The sequence below is a fragment of the Oryx dammah genome, unplaced genomic scaffold, assembly GCF_014754425.2.
Source record: "Oryx dammah isolate SB20612 unplaced genomic scaffold, SCBI_Odam_1.1 HiC_scaffold_17, whole genome shotgun sequence".
Lineage (NCBI taxonomy): Eukaryota > Metazoa > Chordata > Mammalia > Artiodactyla > Bovidae > Oryx > Oryx dammah.
The window spans coordinates 50539813-50567279 of record NW_024070201.1 but is presented as its reverse complement, the minus strand read 5'-3'; the positions used below and the strand labels follow the sequence as shown (position 1 = coordinate 50567279).

The window sequence follows — 27467 nt, the reverse complement described above, 5'->3', positions numbered from 1 at the left end:
TAGGGGCCCTGGGGATAGCCCTGCATCTCCTCAAGCTGCTGACTTCTCCTTTAAGAATGAAGCAGTGTTGTATCAAAGTCTACAAACAATAAATGCTGGAGATAGTGCAGAGAAAAAGGAACCCTCTTACACTTTTGGTGGGAATGCAAACAAAGCGTCTGCCTGGAATGCGGGAGACCCGGGTTCGATCCCTGGGTTGGGAAGATCCCCTGGAGAAGGAAATGGCAACCCACTCTAGTACTCTTGCCTGGAGAATCCCATGGAAGGAGAAGCCTGGTAGGACTACAGTCCATGGGGTCGAAAAGAGTCAGACACGACTGAGCGACTTCACTTCACTTCAAAGCCACTATGGAGAACAGTGTGGAGATACCTTAAAACCTGGAAATAGAACTGCCATACGACCCAGCAATCCCACTGCTGGGCATACACACCAAGAAAACCAGAATTGAAAGAGATATGTGTACCCCAATGTTCATCACAGCACTGTTTACAATAGCCAGGACATGGAAGCAACCTAGATGTCCAGCAGCAGACGAATGGATAAGAAAGCTGTGGTACATATACACAATGGAATATTACTCAGCTATTAAAAAGAATGCATTTGAATCAGTTCTAATGAGTTGGATGAAACTGGAGCCTATCATACAGAGTGAAGTAAGTCAGAAAGAAAAACACTAATACAGTGTATTAACACATATATATGGAATTTAGAAAGATGGTAATGATGACCCTATATGCGAGACAGCAAAAGAGACACAGATGTAAAGAACAGACTTTTGGACTCTGTGGGAGAAGGCGAAGGTGGGATGATTTGAGAGAATAGCATTGAAACATGTATATTCTCATATGTGAAATAGCTCGCCAGTCCAGGTTCAATGCATGAGGCAAGGAGCTCAGGGCTGGTGCACTGGGATGGCCCTGAGGGATGGGATGGGGAGGGAGGTGGGAGGAAGGGTCAGGATGGGGAACACATGTACACCCATGGCTGATTCATGTGCATGTATGGCAAATTAATTAATTTAATTTAATTAATTAAAAATTAAAAACTCAGATTTAAAAAAAAGAATGAAGCAGTGTTGAAGGGCTGTTTTCCCTTACTTGAGGGCCCTGGTGGAGGTGTCCCCAGGCACCGAGGATACCTGAGCCTGAAAGAGGCACATTTGGAGGGGCAAGTGAAGGACAGGTGGGATCTGGGTTCTTCCTGGCATTTAATGTCCTAGTCCCACCCAGCTCCTTTTCTTGGCACCCCTCTCCACACCCAACCCCAGGCTTATCTGCAGTTCACTGGTGCTTTATAATCGGCCTGGGCACATCTCTGCCTCTGGGTTTTGTAGACACAGTGCTTCTACCAGATGCAGCCTCCTCCACTCTGCTTTTTAGATTCCTCCCAGTTCAAGCCCCACCCCTTCTAAAATGTGCTCCCTGATTCCTCTGCTGAGGCCCCCCAGCCTGGAGCACCTGCCCCACTCTTTGCATTGTCTGGAGGATGGCCATGAGACGACTCTTATTTTCTCAGACTTCATACACAAGAGGCCACATGCCCTCCACTCCAGCTTTCTGCCTATCTGCCCAGGGCAGAGCCTGGCACAGGGATGGCCCAGCCTGCACTAACCAGTGCTCCCCACTTCCATTTTCAGAGCTCCCACTCAGCCACCAATATCTGAATAAAATGCCCCCACCCCCAGTCCCTTCGAGAGACTCCTAGACTGGGTCATGCACCCTCTGGGCACCCTTGCCCCCCAGCCATGCCTCCCTTTGTCACAGTCTTGACATGACTGTATCAGTGTCTGTACCTCCAGTAACTGAGAGCTTGTATGGGGCTAGGCTCGAGATGGTTCTTTTGGGGCCCTGGAACCAAATCAGGCCCAAGCACAAGGTGTCAGTAAAGATATACTGAATGAATAGAACATAGCACATACCCCAGAGAGCTCATATTCATCCTTCAAAACCCAGGTCAAATGGCCCTTCCCAGAAGCTTTCACTTCCATTTCCCATCTTCTTTTACTCCATTTATTGGTGACTCCAAAGTAAGCTGCATACTCCTCAATCATAGTACATGTTATACTGTATTTTTGTGAGAAGCTTGACATGACTTCTGAATTCTCCATGGCTTCTTGGAGCCTTCTGGAGAACCAGGCCCAGGCTTGTCTCTCTCTGTACCTGTGGAGCCTGGTCCAGAAAAAGGGTTTAATAAATAGTTGTTGAAGTTTTGGGGTCTGTGAGGGCCTCAGTCTATGCCCAGCTGGGCTAAGCTCTAATTCTCTGCATGCCTTGGAGCTGGTGGAGCTTCTGGTGCCCCAGTCACAGTGGCAAACACAATGGTTGCCGTGCCCCCAGGTGTCCTGCCTTGGTGGACTCAGCGACCCTGTCGCTGCCACTTGGCCGTGAGTTTCTGTAGCAGCTCATGTGGCCGCTGGCGGAACTTCTTCTGGGTGAAGTAGAAGAGGATGGGATCCAGCACGCTGTTGGCACTGGCGAAGGGCCGTGTGCCCTTGTAGGCTGCTGCAAAGGCCTCCAGCACGGGGCAGGAGATGCCAGGTGTAGAGCGCACCGCCAGATAGGCTGTCTTGGTGATGTGGAAAGGCAGGAAGCTGATGGCAAAGGCAGCTGCCACCACCATAGCCATGCGGGCTGCCTTGCCACGCCGCTCCTGGGCCACTGGCCCTGCTGGGCCATCCTGGCGGCACAGACGACGGGCCAGGCAGCAGTAGCAGGCCAGAAGGGCGACAAAGGGCAGCAGGAAGCCGATGACTGTGAGGGTCATGCCATAGGGCATGTAGCGGGTGGCCAGGGCGGGCGGGCTCAGGTCATAGCAGACCGTGCGGTTCCGCTGGATTCCTGTGGAGGCAAAGAGGGCAGTGGGCAGGCATTGGGTTGTCACGGCCAGCCATACAGCTCCACACACTAGCCAGGCAGCCCGGCGGCCCCCACGCTTGTGCCAGGGGGCCAGAGGGTGGCAGATGCCTAGGTAACGCTGGAAGCTGATGCAGGTGAGAAAGAGGATGCTGCCATGGAGGTTGGCATAGAAGAGGAAGCGGACCAGGCGGCAGGTGAGGTCTCCGAAGGGCCAGTGGTCACCTTGGGCGTAGTTGTAGATGAGCAGGGGCAGGGAGCAGGCATACAGCAGGTCAGCCAGGGCCAGGTTCAGGGTGTACACGGCCGTGCGGGTCAGGGCCCGGCGGGATGTGCAGATCTGGGCGATGACACAGGCGTTCAGGGGCAGGCCCACCGCCAGCACCACCGAGTACACAGGTGGCAGCAGCAGTTGCTTGAAGGTCTCTCGGTAGACACAGTTGGTGGGCGGTGCGTCCAGGGCCTGGCCTGTGCCATTGACCCATGCCATGCCTGTTCAGCTGGGCTTCCTACATCCAGAGAGGCTGGGGAAGCAACACACGATCCGACAGTGAGCACACTCGTGGACCACCCAGTAGGCCCCCGTGGCCTTGATTTTCCCACCTGGACCATCTCTGATACCACCCCACCAAAGCCCCTCCTAGCCCTTACTTTCATGAAATCCGGAATACAATAAAGCTCAAACTTGAGAGAAATCCAATTCATTTTCTTTCTATAATATTCATTTCCCACCAACCTTCCTGATGAATTTCTATTCATCCTTCAAAATGCTAGTCAAATGGCTCCCCTGTAAGAGAAGAGTGACAGGCTTTGGTTTGAATCCCAACTGGGCTTCCCTGGTGGTGCAGACAGGGAAGAATCCGCTTGCAGTTCAGGAGACTCAGGTTCAATCCTTGGGTCGGGAAGATCCCCAGGAGAACGGAATGGCTACCCACTCCATTCTTGCCTGAAGAATCCCATGGACAGAGGGGCCCAGCAGGCTATAGTCCTTGGGGTTGCAAAGGGTCAGACACAACTGAGTGACTAACACTTTCATTTTTCACTTTCTGCTACTTACTAGTGATGTGACTTCGGTCGAGTGACACGGTATATTAATACCTTACCTGAGTCTCAGTTTTCCCATCTGAAAATGGGGGAATGATGCACCCATCTCCCAGGATGTCATATAGTCAGAGGTGCTAAATCATGCTAGGCAGATCTTCCCTGGGCCCCCTGGAGTTTGGGGATGGTAGTCATGGTGGGCCTGCCTGTCTATCTCTTTCCCACAGACTGAAAAGCTCTTAAGGAGAAGTGCCAGGTCTGTGTCTGAGAGCCCAAACTGGGGCCCTGGGCAGGGAAGACCCTGTTAATTAATTAACCAATATTAGCAGAATGTCACACTTATGGCAACCCACTCCAGTACTCTTGCCTGGAGAATCCCATGGATGGAGGAGCCTGGTGGGCTGCAGTCCATGGGGTCGCTAAGAGTTCAGCACTACTGAGCAACTTCACTTTCACTTTTCACTTTCATGCATTGGAGAAGGAAATGGCAACCCACTCCAGTGTTCTTGCCTGGAGAATCCCAGGGACCGGGGAGCCTAGTGCGCTGCCATCTATGGGGTCGCACAGAGTCGGGCACGACTGAAGCGACTTAGCAGCAGCAGCAGCACACTTCTGGGCTAAGGGCTGTGCTCACCTTCTCAGCCTGGGGTCCATCTTCCAAATCCATGGTCCTTCTTTTGGTTGCAGTCTACTTATCTGTAAAATGAGGGAAAGGTGGTGATCTGCGTGTATGCGTGCTCAGTTGCAAAGGAGGTGTTTAAGAGTTCCCTATGTCCTTCCACTGGACTTGAGGCTACAAATGCGGGTCTGGCGAAGCCACTGAGGCCACAGTGCCCTCTGGTGGCCACAGAGAAAAGAGCTTCCCCACAAAGGCAAATGGCTGAGGGACCTACCAAGTCTACAGCTACTTTACAGAGAGGAAAATCCAGGCACAGTTAGGGGCACTGACTGCTCAATCTCAGAGAGTTAGGAGAGTCAGAGCCAGAACCCAACTGCCTGTCTAAGAGGAGGCAACTTAGCGTGACCCATGGACATGGAGTGGAAAGCTTATAAATCTAGCTTCAGAGCTAGGCAGGCCTGGTTCAGATCCTGGCTCCTCTACTTCTATGCTGTTCTACCTAGGGAATGTTGTTTGCCTTTGCTGGGCCTGTGTGCTTGTCAGTAAAACTGTTATAGACCTGATACACAGTATGCTTAGTAAATGCCATGCCATGCTTTTGTATCCTACACCTTGTCTTTCCACTTGTTCCTTCAGGCTGAGTTTTGGGGGAGCCAGCTGCACAAATGTTTTAAGAGGTCCCTTTTTGGGATCAGTCTGACTTGTTGATACTCACCTCCCCAATGGCATTTCCATATTTACTGACGTCCAGAGAGAATTCACAACTTTAATCCAATGGTCCTATAAAGGAAAACCTTTGGGATAGTGACTCAAATCATCCCCTCAGATGAGAGAAACTGAGGCTCAGAAAAAACATGAGGTCCTGCCAATATACTCAGAGAGCAATAGTGGGTTAAAGCCAAGCATATGGGCTCTGGTCCAGATGTCCAGGTTCAAATACCAGCTCTGCCACATATGAGCTGTGTGGCCTTAGGCCCATTAATGAACCCCTGTGCTTGGCTTCCCTATCTATAAAAAGGGATAATACAATACCCGCCTCATAGGTTTGTTATGAGGATCAGTGCCTGGCATAAGCAAGTGTGAGCTACTCTTAATGTAAATATACCTAATAAAGTTATAAGATTTTTTAAAGTTATATTAGAGTAAAACGTAACTCCCCAAACTAATTATCCCAACTTAAAATTTGATTTCAATGAAATCAGAGTTACCCAGATTCTGGGTAACTGAAAAATGATGATGCTTGGATTCTCTAGTCTGTATCCCACATCACCTTTAATTATCAAACATTCTTCCTGGGGCTATAGTCCCTGTGCTGGGAGTGTGGGGCACCCAGCTGACCAGTTAAGCACAAGGTGGAGGCCAGAGGAGGAAGTACAGTGGTCCCCCCACTGTTGCCGAGAAGTCAGGATTAGTTCAGGCAGGATAAAGTTCATTCATTCATTGGTTCCAGCCATTCTTTCATTCTCCTATTTTCACATGGGGCTTCCCTTGTGGCTCAGCTGGTAAAGAATCAGCCTGCAATGCGGGAGACCCGGGTTTGATCCCTGGGTTGGGAAGATCCTCTGGAGAAGGGAAAGGCTATCCGCTCCAGTATTCATGTTTTCACATGCCAGACATTTAATGGGTACTCACTACTTGCCCACTGCATGGGGCACAGTGTATAGATGTAGACAGGTGGATGCAGAAACAGATACATGCACACACATATACGTAGTCATATTCATATGTCAATCTGAAGGGGGAGAACAGTGTGAGACATAGGATAGAAGACATTTCCAGAGAAGGATGGAGGATGGAGCAAGTCCCTGGTGGTTGAAGAAGATTTGCATGAGTGGAGAGGGGTGAGAGGCCCCCCGGGGTGACCCCAGGTGGGGAGGAAGCGGGAGCAGGCAGAGTCAGAGAGGACAGCAGCCTGCTAGGACAGAAGGTCGTGGTGAGGAGGAAGAACTGGGCAGAAGGAACTGTGCTGTGCCCCTGAACTCTCTTTGGGGAGGTCTGTTGCCCTCAGACACCACCCTGAGAGACAGCCTTCTGACTCAGGTGACTGGAGTTTCCAGGCGCTTTTTTTCCCCTGTTTAATTAGTTTTTACAATGGTGGGTTAGTTTCTCGCTGTCCAGTGAATCAGTCATATGTAAACATAAGTCTACTCTTTTCCGGATTTCCTTCCCATCTAGGTCACCACAGGGTCCTGAGTAGAGTTCCCTGTGTCAAAGAGTAGGTTCTCATTAGTTATCTATTTTATACATAGTAGTGCCAGTCTCAATCTCCCGGTTCAGCCCACTCCTGCTCTGGGTGTTTGCTGCCTCCCACTCCCTGGCAAGACCGGTCCTCTTGGAAGGAGGCAGGGGCTGCTCGAGGTGATCCGGGAAAGGTGGGTCTGACTGTCACCCTGGCTTCCTGATCCACTCAGCCTCTGAGGACCTGGGCGGGGTGAGCGGTTCTCCCACTTCCCGGCAAGAGCTGGTCCCCAGGGAGGGCCTGTGTGGTCCCTGCCTCCAGGCAGCGGCTGACTAGGCTCTTTTGGGCCCTCACATCTGTCACTCACTCTTGGGCCGTGTGCCCACACCCCAGCCTCTTCCTGGGCTCCAGCCGCTCTGTCTGCAGCGTGTGTGTGTGTGGGGGGGGGGGGGGGATGTGGAGGTCTGTGTGTGTATGGGTGTGTGTGGGTGGGTGTGGGTGTGGGTGTGTGTGGGTGTCTGTGTGTGTGTGTGTGTGGTGCGTGGTGCTTTATAATAGGTGCTCTCCTTCCCTGGATCCCTTGGCCCTTTGGAGAAAAACTCAAGCTCTTGTCCTGACATTTAGGCTCCTGCCAAGCCCTCCAGCCTCACTAGGACCTCTCCTCTGCACCCAGATGAAGTGTCTCACTCTGCGACTTCCTCTCCTGCCACACTCACTGTTCTCAAGAGCCCAAGACCGCCACACAGCCACTCACAGTCACAGATCCAGACTTCCTCTTTAGCCTGCCCATCTTTGCTGTGCCCTCCACACAAAATGCCATTTAACCCATCTCTGTTTGTCAAAACCCAGTGTCCATCAAGCTCCAGATCTAAGCTTACTTCTTTCTTTTTCTGATCCCCCAGTTGGGTGGAGTCCCTTCCTCTCTGCCCACTCCCTCACCCAAATCTTGGATCTTCTTGAGGTCAGTGCTGGACCCAGCCTGCCTGCCCACCCCGTTCTCTGCCCTGGCCCATGGCCCCCGAGATGCGCCAACACTCACATACAGCCTCCTGTCCCCGAAACGCACGCCTTGGTGGCCCCAAGTGTGTTGGGTCAAGGGGAGGCCAGACACAAAGCTCTCCACTCTTCTGCTCTCGGCCTGGGCTGTAACACCTCCGAAAAGGCAGCTTCCTCTGTTTCCTGCCACGTCTGTCTCTGACTGAAATAGCCCCTGCGGGGGCTGCCCCCTCCCCGCTGCCCTCCACACCAAAGCCTGATGGAAACTGAATCTAAGGAGCAAGGAGGCGGAGAAAAGTTCTGTTTCCCGGAACCCTCCTCACCCCAGCAGGAGAAACTGGGTGATGAGGATGCAGAGAGAGGTGGAGAGGACAGAGACTGCTGGTGGAAGGCCAGCCCCAACGATCTGGCAACTTCCTTTCTCCTCGGCCCTCTCTCAGTCTTCTCATCTATCAAATGAGTAGTTTGGTGATTACAGAACTTTTGGGCCCTCTTTAACCCCTAAAGAGGGTTTTCCCTGCTGGCCCAGAAGATAAAGTCTGCCTGCAATGCAGGAGACCCAGGTTCAACCCCTGGGTCAGGAAGATCCCCCTGAGGAGGGCAAGGCAACCCACTCCAGTATTCTTACCTGGAGAATTCCATGGACAGAGGAGCCTGGCGGGCTATAGTCCATGGGGTGGCAAAGAGTTGGACACAACTGAGCGACTAACACTTTAGCTGTAATACCCAGACCCATCTTTTGGGTCACTCCTCCACCCATCCCTCCATTCTCTTTTTTTTTGGGGGGGGGGTGTTGATATTTTTAGATTTTTAAATTAATTTTTATTAGAGTACAGTTGCTTTTCAATGTTGTGTTATTTTCTACTGTACAGCAAAACAAATCAGCCATACGTATACATGTATCTCCTCCCTTTTGGACTTGTGTCCATTCAGGTAATCACAACGTGTTAAGTAGAGTTCCTTGTGCTACACATATGTTCTTTTGTAGTATCAATAGTGTACAGGCTCAATCCCAATCTTATCCCCACTTTCTTCATTCATTCAATAGCTCACTCCTGACAATCCACCTAGGCACTCACTTACTCAGCCACCTTCTCCCTTCCTCTTTCCCTCTTCGCAGGCATGCACTGAGCGACTATATGCCATCAGATTCTCCCACGTTCCCCCAAGTAGCAGTCACTAGTCCTTTCAACACTGCAGGCCCAGAGCTCCCCGGGAGTGAGGGGTGTAGGTTGTGGGGGTAGAGCTGATGCCCCAAGAACTTATCTGGGTGCATTCTCCCTGTGTGCCAGCCCTCCCCTGGCTGCTCCTCACCACCGAACCAGCTATTAGGACAATCAGAGGAGGAGCTATGGCTCCTTGCTGTCCCAAGAGGGCCAGCTCTGGTGGTGGAGACAGTACTCAGGGAGTGACCTGAAGGAGACAGGCTTTCATTTGGAGCAGAGGAGGCAAATAGGGGAGCGGGGACAGAGTGGTGCAGGGGATGATCCCTGCTCAGGAGTTTGAGGTCCAGGTTCTCATTCTATCTTGGTGCCTACTCACTGTGTGACTCTGGCAGGGCCAAAAGTTTAGACCAAACTGAGAAAATTCAGGTTTGAACTGCCAATAAACACTTGGTCAGGGACCTCCCTGGAGGTCCAGTGGTTGAGAAACCGCCTTCCAATCCACAGGGGATGTGGGTTCGACCCCCTGATTGGGAAGCTAAGATTTCACGTGTCATGGGGCAACTAAGCCGGAGCACAGCAACCACTGAGCCTGTGTGCTCTAGAGAGTCCCGTGCCATAACTAAAGACCCTGCATACCGCAGTGGAGATCCTGCGCGCCGCAACTAAGCCCAGTGCAGCCAAATAAATAAACAGATATTTAAAAACAAAACACTTGGTCAGTTGTGCACAAGCTTATTGAAGTCTGTGCTAGGAGGTCGCTTGTGCCAGCTGACCGGGTGGATGTCCTGGTCTGATTTGTGCTGTGCTGGAGCTCAGGACGGTAACGATGCCTGGCCTTCAGTCCAGCACTGCTGGATTCCCAGGACGACCTCCTTTGGTCACTCCCAGCCCCCACCAGGGTGTCTGTCCCAAGAATGGGAGCAGCTCCAAGGACTTCCTGAAGGTGTCAGCCCCAGGATAGGGCTTGGGTCTCAGTTCCTGCCCTCTGGGTGGGCCTAGGAGGGAGAGTTCAGGTCTTATGGGTCATGGGTCCACCTGGAAGGGCTTCTGGAGAAGGCATGTCTGCTGCTGGGCTTTAAAGGGCAGAGACGACCTGGACACATAGAATGAAGAGGGCATCCCAGGCAGGACGTGAGAAATTAAGAATAAATATTGCAACCAGAGCGCGGGATAAGTTGTGTGAAGAGGGGACCAGTTGGGAAGCATGAGGAAGGGTGGCCTGTCATAAAAGCTCAAGCAGAGCCCAGGTGCCACCACCAGGGCTTTCCCCACCAGGCTTTCCAGCCCCTGGGCCCATCGCATGGTGCTTCCTCTGCGTGGGACACTTTCACTCACTGTCTCTGAATCATCCCACTTATCATTCCTTGTAGTTTTCTCATCTGTAAAATGGGAGTGTTTATTGGTACCTACCACACAAGCTGTTGTAAGAATTAAATGAACTCTGTATGTAAGCGGCCCTAGCACACAATAAGTACTAAATAAGCGTTTGTTAACTGAATGAATCCGCTCCGAGCCCAGCTCTGGGCTCCCTTAGAGCACCCCAGTCTCCAGAGATATCTGGGTCATTGGCACCAGGTATCTTTCGTTTCTTCACTGCCCACCCTGAGCTGGATGTTCTATCTGCTGTTCTGGGCAGGTAGTGGTGGAAATTATTCTCTCCATTTTACCAATTAAGGAACTAAGACTCAGGAAGGCTAGTGAGTTTTCCAAGGTGTCCCAGACTGGTGGCATTTCAACAAGGTCTTTCTCACAATACAGCCACCTTTTCCATTGTTCGCCCAAAGCCCACGCTTAGATGGTCCAGCCAGAGAATTCCCTCAGTCTTCCCGGCACTGAGGGCCTCTGGCCAGGAGATGGCACCAGGAGACCACCCAGGATAGTCAACCTGCCGCCTTCGGACGGCTGCCCTAAGACGAGGGCTGGGGGCACGTCTCTACACTGCAGGAGCCTGGCCCCTGGGCTGGCACTGAGCAACCTCAGGACTGGGTTCCCAACCTCAATTCCTCCTGACCCATGCCCCAGCCCTTCTCCCACTCATGCCCGGACAAGCTCCAGCCTTGTTCTCAGATCCCCCACCTGGGTGAGGCGACTCTCAGGAGCCAGTGGGGACACTGGCAGGGCCCAGAGCCAGGGCTGAGCCGTCCAGCTGAGGAAGAGACCCAGGGAGTGTCTCCCAGACACCAAGCATTCACCGCCCAGCTCCACTCCATGTACGCTATTGGTGAACACTGAAGTCCCTCATCCCTCGGAGGGGACTATCTCTGCCGTTTCCTACTTTCAGTTCAAACGACAATGCCTGGGGTTGGTCTCTGCCTGTAGCAGAAGCAATCCAGTTTAGACATAAGAAAAAACTGGTGGGTTGAAGCTCCTTGGGCTCCTTGGATCCTGGGGTCTCAAGATACCCCTTTTGATGACTCTGTAGCCTCATCCCATCCCAAACCTCGCCCCAAGGCCTTCTTATCGGGAAGAGATGAGGCGGCCTGCTGGCCAGAGGCAAGAGCTGGAAGCCTGAGTCACCACCTGCCAGACGGCCAGGAGCCAGCTCAGACCAGGCTGGACAAGGGAAGAGGCCTCCTAACCTTGGCCTGCCTGTCTGCCTTCTGGGAAACAAGGCCTGGAAACCCTCTTGTCTGCCTGTCCCCCCCGCCCCAGGTCTGTGAGCTTAGCAGCAAGGGCACAGGATGACAGAGATCAAGACCCAGCTTCCTTCCCTTGAGGAGTCAGATAAGCTGGGATCCATCACCAACTTGCTGTGTGACCCAGAGTGAGCCACGTACCCTCTCTGAGCCTGGGTTGTCACTAGATAAATGGCTAAATTCCCAAGGTCCATTCCTCCCTGGCACCCAGAGAACAGTGGGCCGGGGCACACCCAATCCCTCCTGGAGGGGTTTTGGTCTCACCTGTGGGACCAGGCTGTCTTTAAAAGCAGGCAAAACTTGGCAAGAGGATGGCACACAGAGGAAAGGAAACTTGATTTCTCTTTTCCCACTTCCCCTTCTCACCTCCTGCTAAACAGAAATTAAAGCTGGAACTAAAATAGTCATTTTGAATGTAAGGAAGGGGAAGCCACAGCTTTGGGGAATTTGGGAGTTGAAGCTGCTGCTTCTAGTCTTTCTCTAGCCTCTACAGGTTGAGTAAAGAAGAAACTTGGCTCTCCTGCAGCTCAGCTGTGCACAGGCCCCAGCTGCCCATTAGTGAGCTCATGTAATCCCCACCACAGTTTGGACAGATGTTCTTATTGTGCAACAATACTTCACAAGTCATTATCTCATTTACTCTTCAGAGTTGCCAGTACTTCACATGCCATTATCTCCTTTAGTCTTCACAGTTACCAACCCCACCTTGCAGATGAGGAAGCTGAGGCCTGGCAAAGTTAGCAAGAGTTTCTCTCTCTTAGGCACGTGTGTGTACGAGGAGGCCTGAGATCATGGTGACCTGGTGGGCAAAGAGCTGAGAAGTCACAGGCAGTCTTGGGGTGAGGAACTATGCCACAGAGCACAGCCCAGAGAGTCAGCTGTAACAGACAACCCCTGCCAGAAGGAGAATCCATAACAGCCGACTTTCCAAGCCCATGCCCATGGGGGCTGCAGCGCCTCTTGACCAGGGTTCTGAGAGATTCCAGGACCTTTCAGTAAGCCCTCTTCCCTAGTGCCAGTGTGAGAGTGTCTTTTATTTTTGCCTGGACCCCCCAGTCTGTCCCACTTTTAAAATCTCCCCATGGAGGTGTACCACTTGGATCTCCCTTCATGAAGGACCCTGCTGTTTAGCTGCAAGGGGTGCACATGGCTGACAGCCTCCACTAGTACCTTCAAAACCCACTTATCCTCCCAGATAACCAGGCTCTAGTCCACTGGGGAAGAAACGGCCCAGGTCCAGCTGTCTGGCTTGTTTTGCAGGCCATCATGGTTCTGCTCCTCTGTAGTTTCTCCCACCTAATTCCCAGACCCCTCTCATGATGACAGCCTCCCCTCCTTCTTTCCCTGGAGCCTTGAGGATCTGGGAGTGAAAGGCCTGTGACCTAGATCTGCCAATGAGACAAGAGTGGGCTCCTCGGGCCCTGTAACTAGCTCAGGGGTGGATGGGCAACCTTCACTGGGTGCCTCCAATTCTGGAGTGTTTGCTAGAACACTGGAAAGGAGTGAGGCCTCCCAATGGGTTTGCAAAGCTAGTAGGAAGTGAGCCTGGAGCTGCTGGAGCCAGGTTAACTATATGCCTGGCACTACCCTACAAACTGAAGATACTACCACGAGGGAGGAGACTGTCCAAAATAAAGCCAAGGGATGGCAGAGCTGAGAGGTGGGAACACATAGGTGTTCCTGAGAACACCATCGAGCACCTGATTCCAGCTATGCCTGGAGCTTTACCTTGCACTTGACTTTTTGAAGGCATGAGCTAATACGTTCCCCTTATGCCTCAGTCTGTTTAACCTAGGATTGTCACTTAAAATCAGGAGTCCTGCCTACAGTCCTGCACCCCGCTGCCTCCCCTCCCCGTGGGCTGCCCCCAACAGCCCATCTTTACAGCTTTGGCCTTAGAATCATAATATCCCTGCAGTGGAGGCTGGAACTGGCCATGAGACTGAAGGATACCAGCAGAGGGGCAGGCAGTGACTGAGGGACTGTCAGGTCCTGCCTGGATTCCATGGGGGCAGCCAGGGAGCGCCCGCCCCCCATTCATTTGCCGTGAGGAGAGCCCCTCTCCCATCAGCTTCTGGAGTGACCAGCCATCTCAATAGCTCCTGAGAAGGAAACTAGAAAGGCAGAAATCCAGGGTCTAGTCTTAGACTCATCACTCCCTTGCTGTGTGATCGTGGGCAGGTCACTTCACCTCCCCAAGCCTCATTTTCCCAAACAACTTTACTGCAATAGCTTCTTGGCTACCCAGAAGGTACCAGCCACACAGCTAAGTGCTTTTGTGGCAGGATCTCTCACTCTTACGACAGCCCTATGTGGTGAGCTGTTGATCCACATTTTACAAGACAAGGAAATGGGCTTTGAGAAGGCTGGTGACTTGCCCAAGGTGACATGGTGAGTCAGAGGTGAGCCAGGGGTAGTACACAGATCTGAATAATGATAAAGTCTATGCTCAGGAAGAGAGGTGACATTTTCCCTACAGGAAAACTGACGCCAGAGAGATCAGGAATTTTCTGAAAGTATACAGTAAATCAACAACTCCATCCTGTCTCTCGGAAACTCAGTGGCCTGAGATAGGACAAAGGAATGGAGACCAGGAGTCAGGGCAGAAAAGAAGAACAACTCAAGGGACAATGTTAGCCAGACACCCTCATTTCTCTAACTTTGTTAGGAACTGGGGACAAGGCCTGCTTTCCCTCTGTGGCCCCAGAGACTAGCACAGGCTCCAGCTCCCAAGAGGCACTGGCCAATGCCGGATGAGTGGACCAGTCTGTAAAGATGAGCCTCAGGGCTCTGTCCTTGGTGCTGCCTGGCAAAATAAAACAAAACAATCAAATCAAATCTTTATCTTGACTGATGACACAGAAGACTTGTCAGGGGGAATGAAGGTCACGGCCACAGGAGTAGCACCTCTGAGCCTACCTGCGTCCCCCAGCCACTGACCCTCAGGAAAGGCAGACCACCCACACTGCCTGAATGTTTACTGCAGGTTATGGTCCTGTCCACTTCACAGACAGACACCAAGGCCCCAAAGGTAGGTAACTATGTCTCCAACTCTCACAGGTAAGGTTTGGGTGAAAAGAAAACTTCAGAGGAACCCCTCACTACCCACAAAAGGCAGCCCTCTGGCCTGGCCCTTCTGTGACCATCTCCAGCACCTGAGCCCACCTGGCAGAGACAAAAGGCCCAACTGGACCCCAGAGCTCAGGGGTCAATGATAAGTCTCTGCATTCTGGATCACCTGGCCAGAGAGGTCTTAAGAGCCTCTTAAGACACAGAGCTCTCTTCCACCCGTCAGAGAAGGAGGCTCCCTGAAGCCTCTTTGACAGGCTTGTCTGGCCCCTGCTCACATACTCCCCATGACAGGGAGCTCATTCTTTCCCTGCTGAGCTATCAGGAAGCCCCCTTTTCTCCCGGGTCACTGCATTTCACTTTGAGAGAACTCACTGAGACATATGCTTTGTCATAGCAAGCCTGAGTGCTGCCCCCATCACTGCTTCCGTTCTCCAGTTTAACCTGCCTCTGGGGCCTTGAAGTTGGCTGCCCCCAATCCCTCAGGACACCCTGCAGAGACTGTCCTAAGACTATTCATCAGCTGGTCTTCATTCCCACCAGCAAGTCCAGGGTTCATGTCCAGGCCCAGGGAACCTAGTAGTGGAGCCCAGAAATCAGGCAGGAGGTCAGGAGGCCATAACCATTTCCAAACCTGGGGACAAAGCCCTTTGCCTCCATCGTGTCTCACTCCCTGCCTGGGGACTGTGAGCGGGGGCATGGCCTCTTCCCTCACCTTCATATGTGGGACTGGGGTCCCATCTGTGGCCAACCCAGTACGGGAGGAACAGTCCATTAAGGGCATCTGAGAGGTGGCCTGGGAGGAAGAGAGCAAAGTCAGGCACCTGCCAGGCTCAGGGTGTTGAGTGGAGGGTGAGGGGGTCTTGCTGTGGAGTACGTTTTTGTGTGTGGAGTGTTTATGAAAAACATAGGACAGACCTTACTTCCTTCAGGTGGTCACTCAAATGACATCTTCCTGGTGAGGCCCTGTCCCTCCACTCCAGTGAAAACTAAACCTCCCACCAGCACACACTCATCTCCTCTTCTGCTGTAATTTTCTCCTTAGTGTTTATCATCTTTTTTTTTTTTTTTTTTTGAGACGTCAATGGCTTATTGGACAGGGAAGCACATACTATCTTTAAATGTATTATTTTATGTGTTTGCTTATTGTCTATCTCCTCCCATCAGAACCTAAACTTCACCAGGGCAGGGATTTTCATATTTTATTCACTGTTGCATCCCCAGTGCTTAGGGTGGTGCCTGACATATAGTAGGTACTCAATAAATATTTGTTGAATGGATAGATGGATGGATGAATTTCTAGGGCTAGTTTGAGAACAGAGTAGACTTAGGAACAGAAATCTGATGGCTCATAGGGAACTTGACTCAAGGCTGTGTTTATATCGCAAGCTGCAGCTGGTACTTGCAGTGTGTGTGTTGGGGATTGGGGGCCGATAAAGAGCCGTGGAGCTGCCCCTCACTGGTGGTGTGTGTTGAGATTCAGGCTATGGGCAGTCCCAGCTGAGAAGGGTGAACAGGACATGGCTGGGTGGGCCTGGGCTGCCTGCTTATTCCTCCTGGTCTGTCCAAGGTCTCTATCTCTTCCACCTCCTACACTGGCCCAGCTCTACCCTGCTCTCCCCCAAGAGCCTCCAGCCTGCACACCATCACTCCCTTTGCACCAGGGCCTCTGAATTGGAGGCCTCCAGCACTGGGCCAGCATCTTCTTGGCCCTTCTCCCTTCCCCTGCCAGCCTGGCCCTTCACCAGACTCCTGAGATCACAGCTCCTCCATTTGTATCCCTCATCCCTGGCACCAGCAGCCTGCTCAGCCCCGCACTGCCAAGCCAAATGTGGATGAAGGACGTGACTCAGCCCAGGGCCCTGAAGCCCAGGAACTGATAGCCACTCAGCTTGGCTGAGCTCCCAAACTTCTGTCTGTCCCAGAGCAGCCTCTCTCCCTTCTCATCCAAAACTTCGCCCCATCTTTCTTGTTGGGCCTTCTCTCAATCCCAACAGCCTGCAACTCATCCTTCAGAGCAAAGGAACGCCTTTCAGAGGCGCCTCCTTCAACTCTCTGGGTCACAGAAATAAATTCAAGGCTGGCCCCCACCCCCGCCCCTGCTGGCTCCTTCCCTCAGCCCACGACACTCTCCATCCTCAGCTCTCCTCTTAGCATCACCTCTTCCTTGACCTGTGTCTCTCCAGGAGGAAGAAGCACAGTCTTCCTCCTTCACAATCAAGCTTCTGGAAGAGTCCTTGCTGCTCTGCTTCCACTTCCGCCCTCTCTGCCCCCATTTCTCACACCTGTACTGTTGAGCCCCAGGCACGGTAAAGCAGGGAGTCTTTGGGCCGAGCTCAGGGGAGAGCAGTGGGCTCTGTCTTTCGAGGTGAGATGGGGCCTGGGAACCAGTGACTATCTGAGCTCCGTCACAAGGAAATCTCAATCTCAGAAGTGACCTTGATGCCACAGGCTTTCAGAAAAAAACAGGCCACTGTGAGGTGACTTCTGTTTGGTGTCACTCCTGCTGAGGCTGGTGCAGGGCTGGGGGGAGGGGAGCCTCATCTGTGGCTTCCAGGAAAAAGCCTGGACTCTGCTGGAAATTTGGGGTGGGGCTCTGCATAGGCATGGTACCACCAGAACATCTGTTTAGGGGGAACTGGGGAATTCTGGAGAGGTAGGTGAGAGGACTGATACCTTTACATAGCTCATGATATTTGTTTGAGAAAACATCAGTTATCTGTATCACAGACTAGGGTGGGCTGTTGATCACAGAGCAGGTGAGGGTCGGGGCACAAAGCTCACTCGGCTATCCCCCAGTATCACCCCTGATCATACAAAATACGAGGATCCACTCCCAGAGTGGGAGTGGGTCTCTCCTCAGAGCTCCCTGGAAAACCCAGAACTATTCAAGCCCAGTTATTCTAATTCTCCCCATCACTCCCATATACTTTGCCAAACCTACTCTGACCCCTGGGTGGGGTCCAGGTCAGTTAGAGTCAAATGTCCATTCCTGGCATCTCCAACCCTCTGCCAGCCATCACAGCTCCCTCTGTAGATCTTGGTACCTGGCAGACCTGGTTTCCATCCTGGCTCTGCAACTTATTAACAGTGACTTTACCTCTCTGAGCTTCAGTGTCCTTAATGATAAAATAGACATAACAATGCCTGTCTCCCAGCACTGTTGGGGCTCAAATGTAGTAATGAATCTAGAACACTTAGCCCAGAATCTGGTGCAAGCAGGTATTCACACAGCGGGGCTTCTTACTCATAATTTCATCACAGGCCAGCTTAGAAATGGCCTCACTTGCAATCTTTACTTATCTACCCACTCACTCACTTATTCACTCATTCATTTGCCATGCATTTGCAGAGAGCCTTAAGATATGCAGGAATTTTACTGGGCTTTGGTTTTTGTCCTTGAAAAGCCTCAGCTGATGGAAAGACAGATGGGGTCTCTGGGAAGACAGAGGAGGCCCCATCCCTGCCTGGGTTATCAAGGAAGGCTCCCTGGAGGAGGCGCTTCTTTAGTGGACTATGGACAAGGAAGGGGAGGGTGTTCCCCACAGAGAGACATGCTGGAGATATAAAGGCACAGGTATCCACAAGTGTTTGTGTTTGCAGGAGGTGAGTCCCAACAGGGACCAAAAACACACAATTGCCAGGCCACAAATTTGGCCCCTGCCTCATGGGCTCCAATCAAGGAACCCTAGATGGTTTGTAAAGCAGAGCAGAGGTGTGATCAGATTTGAGATTAAGGAGGTTCTTTATGCTGCTGGATGGAGGATGGATTGAATGTGAGACAACAGGGCCTGAAGAGGGGCCCTGACCCTGGAAAAGGGAGGCTGCAGGGCCAGCTGGTGGTAGGGCCAAATCAGGGGCCTTGAATGCCTGGCTCACAGCAGGCTCTTGCCCCTCTTCTGCACCCCCTGGACAAGCTTTGACAGCCGTCTTGCTGGGAAGACAGACTGGAGGGGTTAAATTCTCAGAGATAACCCATTCCAGTCCTCAGATCACAGATGGGAACCCAAGGCCCAGAGCACTGGGCCCTAGTCTCAGCCCTAAGGCTTCCCTGGTCTACAGCCTTGTAGAGTCTATGGAGGTCTTCTGTCCTTGAACCTGTCCCCCAGCCTGCCACCCCAGTCTCTTCACAGGGGAAGCAAGGGTGTGGCTTTGGTAGACGGGGACTTAGAGGGGCCCAGAAGGATGACTTGTTCCAACTGCCCAGCCCACGTGGGCCCTCCCATTTCTGAGTGGGGAGAGGGGTCTTAGAGCTTCCTCAGTTCTCTCCTCTTCTCCTTCACACCCTTTCGGCAGCTAAGGAAACTGGGGCCCAGAGAAGAGAGGCATTCAGCTCCTGGGATAAACACAGCTCTCTGGGCCTTGGAATGAGTGTCAGGTGTGGGAGACACTGGGCCCTAGTCTCAGCCCTAGGGCTTCCCTGGAAGCTCAGTTGGTAAAGAATCCACCTGCAGGGCAGGAGAACGGGGTTCGATCCCTGGGAGGATGCCCTGGAGGATGCCCTGGAGGGAGGATGCCCTGGAGAAGGAAATGGCAATCCACTCCAGTATTCTTGCCTGGAAAATCTCATGGACAGAGGAGCCTGGCAGGTTACAGTCCATGGGCTCGTAAGAGTTGGACACGACTGCGTGACTGAATCACCACCAGTCTCAGCCCTGCTGCGTGGGGCTGGACTCATGATTCCTGAGGACACTCAGCTGGGGAAGGGTGGAATTCCTCCGGCAACAGCACCTGGCTATGGCCTGGCCCCAGTGCTCAGCACTGTTTCCAGCGCTGTTCCTAGGGCACACTTCCCTTCCTTACCAGCCTCTGGGAGGCATGGCTGAGGAGGTCAAAACAGGAAGAAACCATGTGCTCCCAGGAGCGAGGGTCTGGGCAGGCAGAGGAGCCCAGGCCCCACTCTGTCTAGGGGACAAATGATCCCATCAGCGCACCCAGGTCTCCCTGTGGGGCTTGGTGAGGAGGCCTGGCTCTGGTCCCTAGAGCCTGCAGACCTGACCAAGCCCCTCCATGTCTGGCCTTGTGCTTGACCTTGACCCTACCCAGGGGAGTGAATGGACTGTGGCAGGTATATGGGACTGCACCGGAGAGACGGTTACTAACTGGTTACTGTGATCAGTGCCACATGACAGCTACCCTCCAGTCTCATGAGGAGAGGCTGGTGCGGGGGGTGGTGGGCAGGGCCCCACTCACTGCATTTCCCCGATGGGAAACCCAAGGCCCCACTTCAAATTAATCACCAAGCTCTGCTTGTTCTCCATCTTTATACCTGTCAGGCTGTCCCCTCCTCTCATCCTGTGGTCCCTGCCTCATCCTAGTCAGCAGCCACTTCCTACTCCGTGTCTTCCACCTCCCAGCCAATGCATCCCCTTTCTGCAGCTAAAGAGGTCCTTGCTCAGCAAAAACCTAACCTCAGTGCTCCCCCGTCCAAACATTGTATGGCTTCCCAGTGCCTGGGGATAAGAACAAGCCTAGTCTCTGCTGATCCCTCTGTTCTCAGCATTTACACGCAACCCATCCACTCACACATAAACCACAGGGCACCAAGCCATTTTCACTTCCTGAGACTAGCTGTGCTCTCCTTCGTGTCCCAACCAGTGCTGTTTGTGCCCCTGGATCGCTCCACAGGGCAGGTGGCAGGCTCCGGCTGTGAACTCAATGACATGGGAGACCCAGATCCCACCCTCAGGAGCTCAGCATAGAAAAGGAACATACAAGTACCTGAAGACCCACAGTCCGAGGCAGACATCCTGTTCCAGAGCCTGGTGGAAGCCCAGGCAGGGAGGGATGGTTCTGGGGGTAGGGAAGGCTCGATAGAGGAGGCAGCAACCAAATGGCCAAGTGTCCACAGAGGCCAAGGGCGTTTCAGACAGAGAAAACAGCAAGGGCAGAGACTGGATGAGGCGCATGGAAGGATGGTGAACACAGCTGGAGCAGCCAGTGTGCCAGCACATGTGGTCAGAAGAGAGGATCAAACTTATAACAATAATGATACAAGCACTGAGCCCAGTGTGGCAGATACACAATACCCCATTTAATCCTCATCATGACCTATGAGATAATACTGGTATTGTTTTCATTTTATACTTCAAGTGGGAAAACTAAGGCACAGAGAGGTTAGTTGACTTGCCCAAGGTAGCACAGGTAGAAGGAGTGATGGGCTATAAACCCAGGTAGTATGGATCAGAGTCTATAGTCTTAGCTCCTACAGTGCACCAGGGCTGGGGTAGGGAGGCACTCAAGTGACAGGCAAGTCCAGCCTCTCCACTGCTCTGCCCAACCTGCCTGGGACCTGGCTTGCTAAGGTTCACCTTCTCACTAATCATAGGGCCCCATAAATGCTGCCTCCTTCAGGAAGTCTTAAGGAATCAACTAGAAGGATTCCCTCTACTTCCAGAAGCCCCCATGGGAAATCGGAGACGAGGTATGACTTTTCAAACAGAGCCTCCTAAGCCCAGCTGCCCATTGGATTCCTGGACCCCCTATGCCTGTCAAGCATCTCTAGCTGTGGGGAGCCCCCTCCTCCATTCCATGGTAACCTTGTTCGTTCAGAGTGGGCACCTGACCCAGAGCTGGTCAGTCAGAGCATCCATCCAGACCCCTTACCAGTGATTGGTTCAGGGAAACCAATTAGGGTGTACCCCAGGATTTTGGTAGAATCAGCATGAAAGTTTCCCTCCCAGGATTATTAGCCATGAGGGAAGCCTGGTGCTTCTGGAAAGGATTTGGATGAGAATGTAGTAGTCCAGTAGAAGGTCAAGAGAGGACCTTCCCTGGTGGTCCAGTGCTTAAGACTCTGCACTCTCAATAGAGGGAGCCTGGGTTGCGATCCCACAGGTCACAACTAAGACCTGGTGTAGCCAAAAAAATAAATATTTAAAAAAGAAAGGAAAATCAGGAGCAACGATATAAAAAGAGTACTGATGGCATCACTGTAATTGGTGGATCTAACCATATCTGACCTAAGTCTACTTCTGAATTTTTCTTTACAATCACTAATACAGTTCCTGTTCAAATTGATAACATTTGTCATATGCAATCAAAACATCCCTAACCAACACAATACCAAAACTACAGACAACAAAGGAAAAACTAAATTGGATTCCATAAGAACTGAAAACTTTTGAGCATTAAAGGATACCATCAACAGAGCAAAAAGCAACCCACAGAATGGGAGAAAATAACTGCAAATTATACATAGGATATGGGATTAGTATCCAGAATATATAAAGAACTCACTTCTACAATTCAACAACTACAAAAAAAAGCAATTCAAAAATTGGTAAAAGACTTGAATAGATACTCTCCAAAGAATGTATCCAAATGACTAATAAGCACTCAAAACCTGTGTTTTGAAAAGATGCTCATCAAAGCTAATCAGTAGGAAAATGCAAACCCAAAGCATATGGAGATACACACTTCCCAGTCATCAGGATGGCTATTATAAGAAAAAACATGAAATAGCAAGTGTCGGCAAGGATGTGCAGATACTGGAACCCCTGGACATTGCTGGTGGGAATGTAAAATGGTGCGGCTGTGAAAAACAGTAACGGCAGTTCCTCAAAACAAAGAAAGAAACAAACACAGAACTACTAAAAGATCCAGCAGTTTCACTTCTAGGGGAAAAGAAGGGAAAGCAAAGACTCAAACAGACATTTATACACCAATGTTCCTAACAGTGTTCTTTACAACAGCCTAAAGATAGAAACAGCCTAAATGTCCGTGGATGGAAGAATGGATAAACCAACGGTAGTGCTCACGTGGATGTTTGCTTTCGGTTTTCTTGGGCACACACCTAAGAAGAGAACTGTTGGGTCATACGGTAACTCTATGTCTAACTTCTGAGGAACTGATAAAATTTTCCAAAGGGGCTGCCCCATTTTACATTCCTGTCAGCCACATATGAGAGTTTCAATTTCTCCACGTCCTCACCAACATTTGTTACTGTCTTGTCTTTTTCCTTATTTCCATCCAAGCAGGCATAAAGTGGTCTCATACTGTGATTTTGATTTACATTTTCCTAATTACTCCTTTTTTGTTTTGTTTATATTTTACCTTTGCAGTATAGGTATTTCTGATCTAAGGCCTGACACCTTTGGTGGAACAAGTGCCCCACAGAGTAGGAGAAGCATGGTTTTCAGGGCCAGACTGTCCTGGTTTTGCATCCTGCCTCAGCTTCTATTAATATTAGCTGTATGACCCTGAGCAAGTGATATAAAACTCTGAGTCTCAGTTTCCCCACTGACTAGATGTGGATGACAGTATTAACCTTTCATGGTTGATGCTGTTGCTGTAAAGATAAATCTATAACATAGCCATGGTGCGGGCCTGGCACAAGTAGGTCCTCAGTGACCCACTCTGAGAGTCTGACAGTGGAGCTTTCCAGGTTGGTCAGGAGACCTAGGCTAGTGACTGTTCAGTTTTTACTCTATTGTCTGTTTTATTTGAGCAACTTTCTACAGCAGAGGTATTTTAGGCTCCCTCAAACCTCAGCCTCTCTGTGCTTCTATTTTCCCTCTGTGACATGAGAAATGAGACTGTGTACCATAATGTCAGTGTTTGTCAATCTGGAGGATTCATTCTAACACCTTAAAAGTTTTGTCTCTTGCCTCAACCATCAGACTGATGATGGTTTCGCTGCTACTTAAAGGAATATCTCCTCCCTCATAAAGAGCTCTCCAGGGTGAGGAAGGAAGTGAATTAAACCTTCCTATGTGTGTGCTAAGTCGCTTCAGTCGTATCTCTCTTTGCGACCCTATGGACCATAGCCTGGCAGGCTCCTCTGTCCATGGGATTCTCCAGGCATGAATACTGGAGTGGGTTGCCATGCCTTCTTCCAGGGGATCTTCCCAACCCAGGGATTGAACCCATGTCTCTTATGTCTCCTGCATTGGCAGGCAGGTTCTTTACCACTAGCACCACCTGGGAAGCCCCAAACCTCCAAGTAATGTTATGTGCAGTATTTTCTTTTGTCCACTCCATGAGCTGGCCAGGTAGGTTTTAGTACCCCATTTTACAAATGGGGAAATTGAGATTCCAAGAAGTTAAATGACTTGTCTGAAATCACATGGCCAGCAAATGCTGGTACCTAGATGAAACCCAACTCTGATTTCAACATCTGATTTTTTTTCTCTGTGCAGAGTGTCTCCCACCCCCACCCTGCCTCCCAACAGAAGGCCCTTCGAGAACTTCTGAATGAATGAATGGCTGATTCCTCCTGACTTGACAGAGCTATTGTCATCTCTTTGAGCTGAGATTTGCCTCTTAGACAACACAGGTCAGCTCTCTCCTGGGGTCACAGAACAACCTCTACTCTGTTCCAGGACATAAAAATCAGTGCTGCACAGGGAGTCAGGATGCCAGGCTCTGCCCGCACTACAGGTTTAACTCATCCAGGCTTCAGTACCCAGCCCATGAGTTCTTTAAGCCAAAGACTAGATCTCCTCACCTCTGGGCCCCTGGCACGCAGCACAGGGCTTGGCACATATGCCACTGGGCCAGCCTAGGCCATCTCCATAGACTCACACTTGCATCTTGCCCAGGCCTGCCCTCATATGGGAGTGGTTAATGACAGGGCTGGCCCTGGGCCAGGGGTAACAGGAAGGTACCTCCACATGCCCAGTTCAGGGCACTGGCCCTTACCAGATGTGCCAACAGTCAGAGAGGAACAGTCAGAGCTGGGCCAGCAGATCCCTACCTCAGACTGAAAGAGAAACCCACTTCAGATACAAATGGGGAAATGGCTCCAGGACAAGAGGGGTGAGGGTGGGTGTCACTGGGGAGGGCCCGATAGACACAGCTTCCTGAGAGTCTTGACCAGCCTCTGTTGCAATGGCACCTGTTACTAGGCTCCACTAACTCACCCCTCCTCTAGGGAGGACAAGTTAGACTCTCGGGTCCAACATGGGACAAGACACTTTAATTTCTCTGAACCTCGGCCTCCTCAACTTCAGAATGGGGTAACAGTAATCTTGGCTGCATTTGCTTTCATGTGAAGCATTTAATACATAGTAGGTGCTCAATAAATGATAGCCATTGTAACTACCACTTAACCTTTTCTTTCAGCTCAATATTGACTGAGTGATTTATTCAGTTGTTCTTTCATTCATTTATTCATTCAGTCAACCAGGCACTACACCCTTGCTAGGTAGGCTGCGAGAGTCAAGGATAAAGATTTTGGAGTGACACAGGAGTTGAAACCCTGTTGCCACTAGTTGGGATGCGTAATGTTGGGAAAGCCATTTCCCCTCACTGAGACTTCATTTCCTTGCCTGTAAAATGAAATTAGTAAGAGTACCTGGGTAGGCAGTGCTGGGGGTTTTATGAGGAGCCAAAGGGACAGTGATGTGCAAGTGGCTGGCACAGAGCCTTGGAGGGAAAAGCAGGTGGCAGGTGGGCTGTGCAGAGGAGCCAGGTGAGCTGCCAGCCCTCCAGACTGGGCAGCTGGGCCTCCAGGGCAGGATGGGATGAGAACAGGCTGGAGGGGAGAAGAGTCGGTGAGCTCAGAGACAACTGGTGTTTCCGGACCACGGACGGCTCACTTCTGGTAAACTAAGAAGCCGTGAGGAAACATGGAAAGAGAGACTGGAAAAAGTTTAGGGGAGAAAAGTGCCAGCCAAACGAGAAGCCTTGGGCAGTACGGAGTTACCCCCCAGCCAGGTCAGGGGACCATGCACAGACACAGATGTGCACACACACTCATGAGCTGCACATTCTCACTCATGCAAACACACCCAAGGGCTTGCACAAACACAGACACAGATGCACCATCAGAGGCCCAGCACTTCAGAGTCTGCAGGCAGCCTTCTCATTTATCACCTCATCTGATACAGACAGGTGGAGAGACTGTCCCTGGATTGGCTTCGGGACCCATTCTAGAGCTGCCAAGAGATGTGCGTCCCCGGTACCTTCCAGGGCCCAGGGCCCATCCCATGGGCGGTGCTGCTTAGCATTCCCTGTGTAGTGTCATTGTAGATGGATGACAACAGAAATGCCAGAAAAGTTTTAACCCAGCTCCCCCAGATACGCTTGTTCATCCTGCTGTGCTCCCCTTTAACAAATCACACCAGGACTCCGGACTCACTTTCCTCACAAGCCACACGGAGGCAAGTGCCTCTTCCATGGATGCCCATCTGGTCCTAATTGGTCCCAGCCTTTTCCCACCACAGCCTCCTGCAGGCACAGCCTCCACCCTGAGGGGTGCTCATCAGCATATAACATTTAGTTTTCCAAAGCTCAGGGGAGAGCACGGTTACCCCCATTCTACAAACTGAGGCCCAGAGAGGCAAAGTGCCTCAGACCAGGCCTGTGTGACCCCCAGTCCTGCCTGCACTGTTCACTCCTCCTCATAGCCAAGTCCCCACATCGTCGCCGTCTCCTCCACCTTCTGCTCTGCACGGACTGTTAGCCTTAGCCACAATCAGGCCAAAGAAGGAAGGAGGACCCCCAAGTCGCACTCTCTTTCCATGAGAGAGTGGGCTCATGACCTGCAATGAGCCAAAGTGGCTGCAGGTAGTCCCTGTGCCAAGCTCTGGGTGGGGAGTGGCACTCAGCACCCTCAGGGCACTGACCCAGGACACTCACCCAGGAGGCAGTGAGCGCCACGCAGGTCCGTCAAGAGTTGGGAAAATTCTGACTCCTGGAGCAGTCCCTCCTTCTGGTCAGTTCCTGTGCCCCCAGCTGTCACATGTAGGGCTCACAGTCATCCCCGGAGACAGCCAATGAGGAAACCGAGAAATCGAGGAGGGGAAGTAACTTGCCTCGGCCCAGAGCTGGCAAGCAGCAGGGCGGGGACCCAAATCCCAAGAACGTTCCAGCTCAAGGCCCTAAAGCCAAAGCTGACCCAGCCACTGCCCAGTCACTTCACGCTCTGAGTGTGATCATCCCTGGAATGATACCATCAAATCAACCCCAACGGCTGCTGGGAGGACTGAGTGAGGTGGCATTTAAAGACCAGGGGCTTGGCACTCAGCAGATGACTGTTTTTCTCCTCATCTCCACCCCACCCCTCAGCCCTCTCCTGGCCTTTCTCAAGTCTGCAGAGAGTCCTGGCCCCGCTCACTGCCACCCCAGGGAATAACAAACCTGGTTTTCTCAGCAGCGCCTGCAAGGTCCATTAAAGGATGTGGAGACCCTGAGACCAATGGCTCTATTGTCTGGTCCTCAGCCCACAGGTCCAGATGCCATGGCCTCCCTCAGGGGACTGAGGATGGCTCCTCAGATTAAGGGTGACTTGGGCGGGGGAGTCTGAGCTCAGGCCAACCCCCATCCCTAGCTTCAATCCAACCTTGAGCTTGGGTCTGAAAAGAAAGCAGTCATGGGGACTCTGCCTCAGGCTGGTGGTGGGTCTGGGCCAGCCTCTCCCCATCCGAAGATTAGTCCTCCTCCTCTTTCTCTTTTACAAGTATTTATTAGGCACCTTCTCCATGCAGGTAATGTTCAATGCATGTAAGAGCACAAAACAAACTCCTTGCCCTCATGGCATCTACATTCTAGCAGGGGAGACAAATTTATTTAGTTAATGAGCAAACATGTAGCAGGTCAGGTGGTGATAAGAACTATAAACAAACATAAGGGAGGGTAAGGGACAGCGATCCACAGGGATGGATGGGACTTTCTAGATCTTTTCACAAGACCAGCTCCCACCTAACCTGAAGCAGACCCCAGGCCCTGAGCCCCAACTCTGTGCCAGTCCCTGCCCTGGTGGATCACAACAGAGGCCAGGGGCCCAGGCCGGGGATCGGGGCCCAGGCTGGGGATCCGAGGGCACAGGCTACAGCTCAGGACCCCCAAGGCTGCAACATAGAGCACCCAGAGCCTGCCTTCCACTCGCAGCCCTGTAGATGCTTTCCCCAGGATTGCAAGAGAGTATCCAGCGACCAATCCTGATGTTCCATTGAAAAGACAGA

The 27467-nt window shown here is 51.7% G+C and overlaps 1 protein-coding gene across 1 annotated transcript; it reads right to left on the bottom strand.

The window, feature by feature from the left end:
* Positions 1–1877: 1877 nt before the first annotated feature.
* P2RY6 (pyrimidinergic receptor P2Y6) lies at positions 1878–26303 on the bottom strand. Its single transcript, XM_040258794.1, has 4 exons — positions 26143–26303; positions 5229–5293; positions 4529–4590; positions 1878–3377 (listed from the first exon to the last, which is right to left on the bottom strand). Exon 4 carries the CDS (start codon positions 3341–3343, stop codon positions 2357–2359), a length of 987 nt encoding a protein of 328 aa, XP_040114728.1. The 5' UTR covers positions 3344–3377; positions 4529–4590; positions 5229–5293; positions 26143–26303; the 3' UTR covers positions 1878–2356.
* Positions 26304–27467: the final 1164 nt, after the last annotated feature.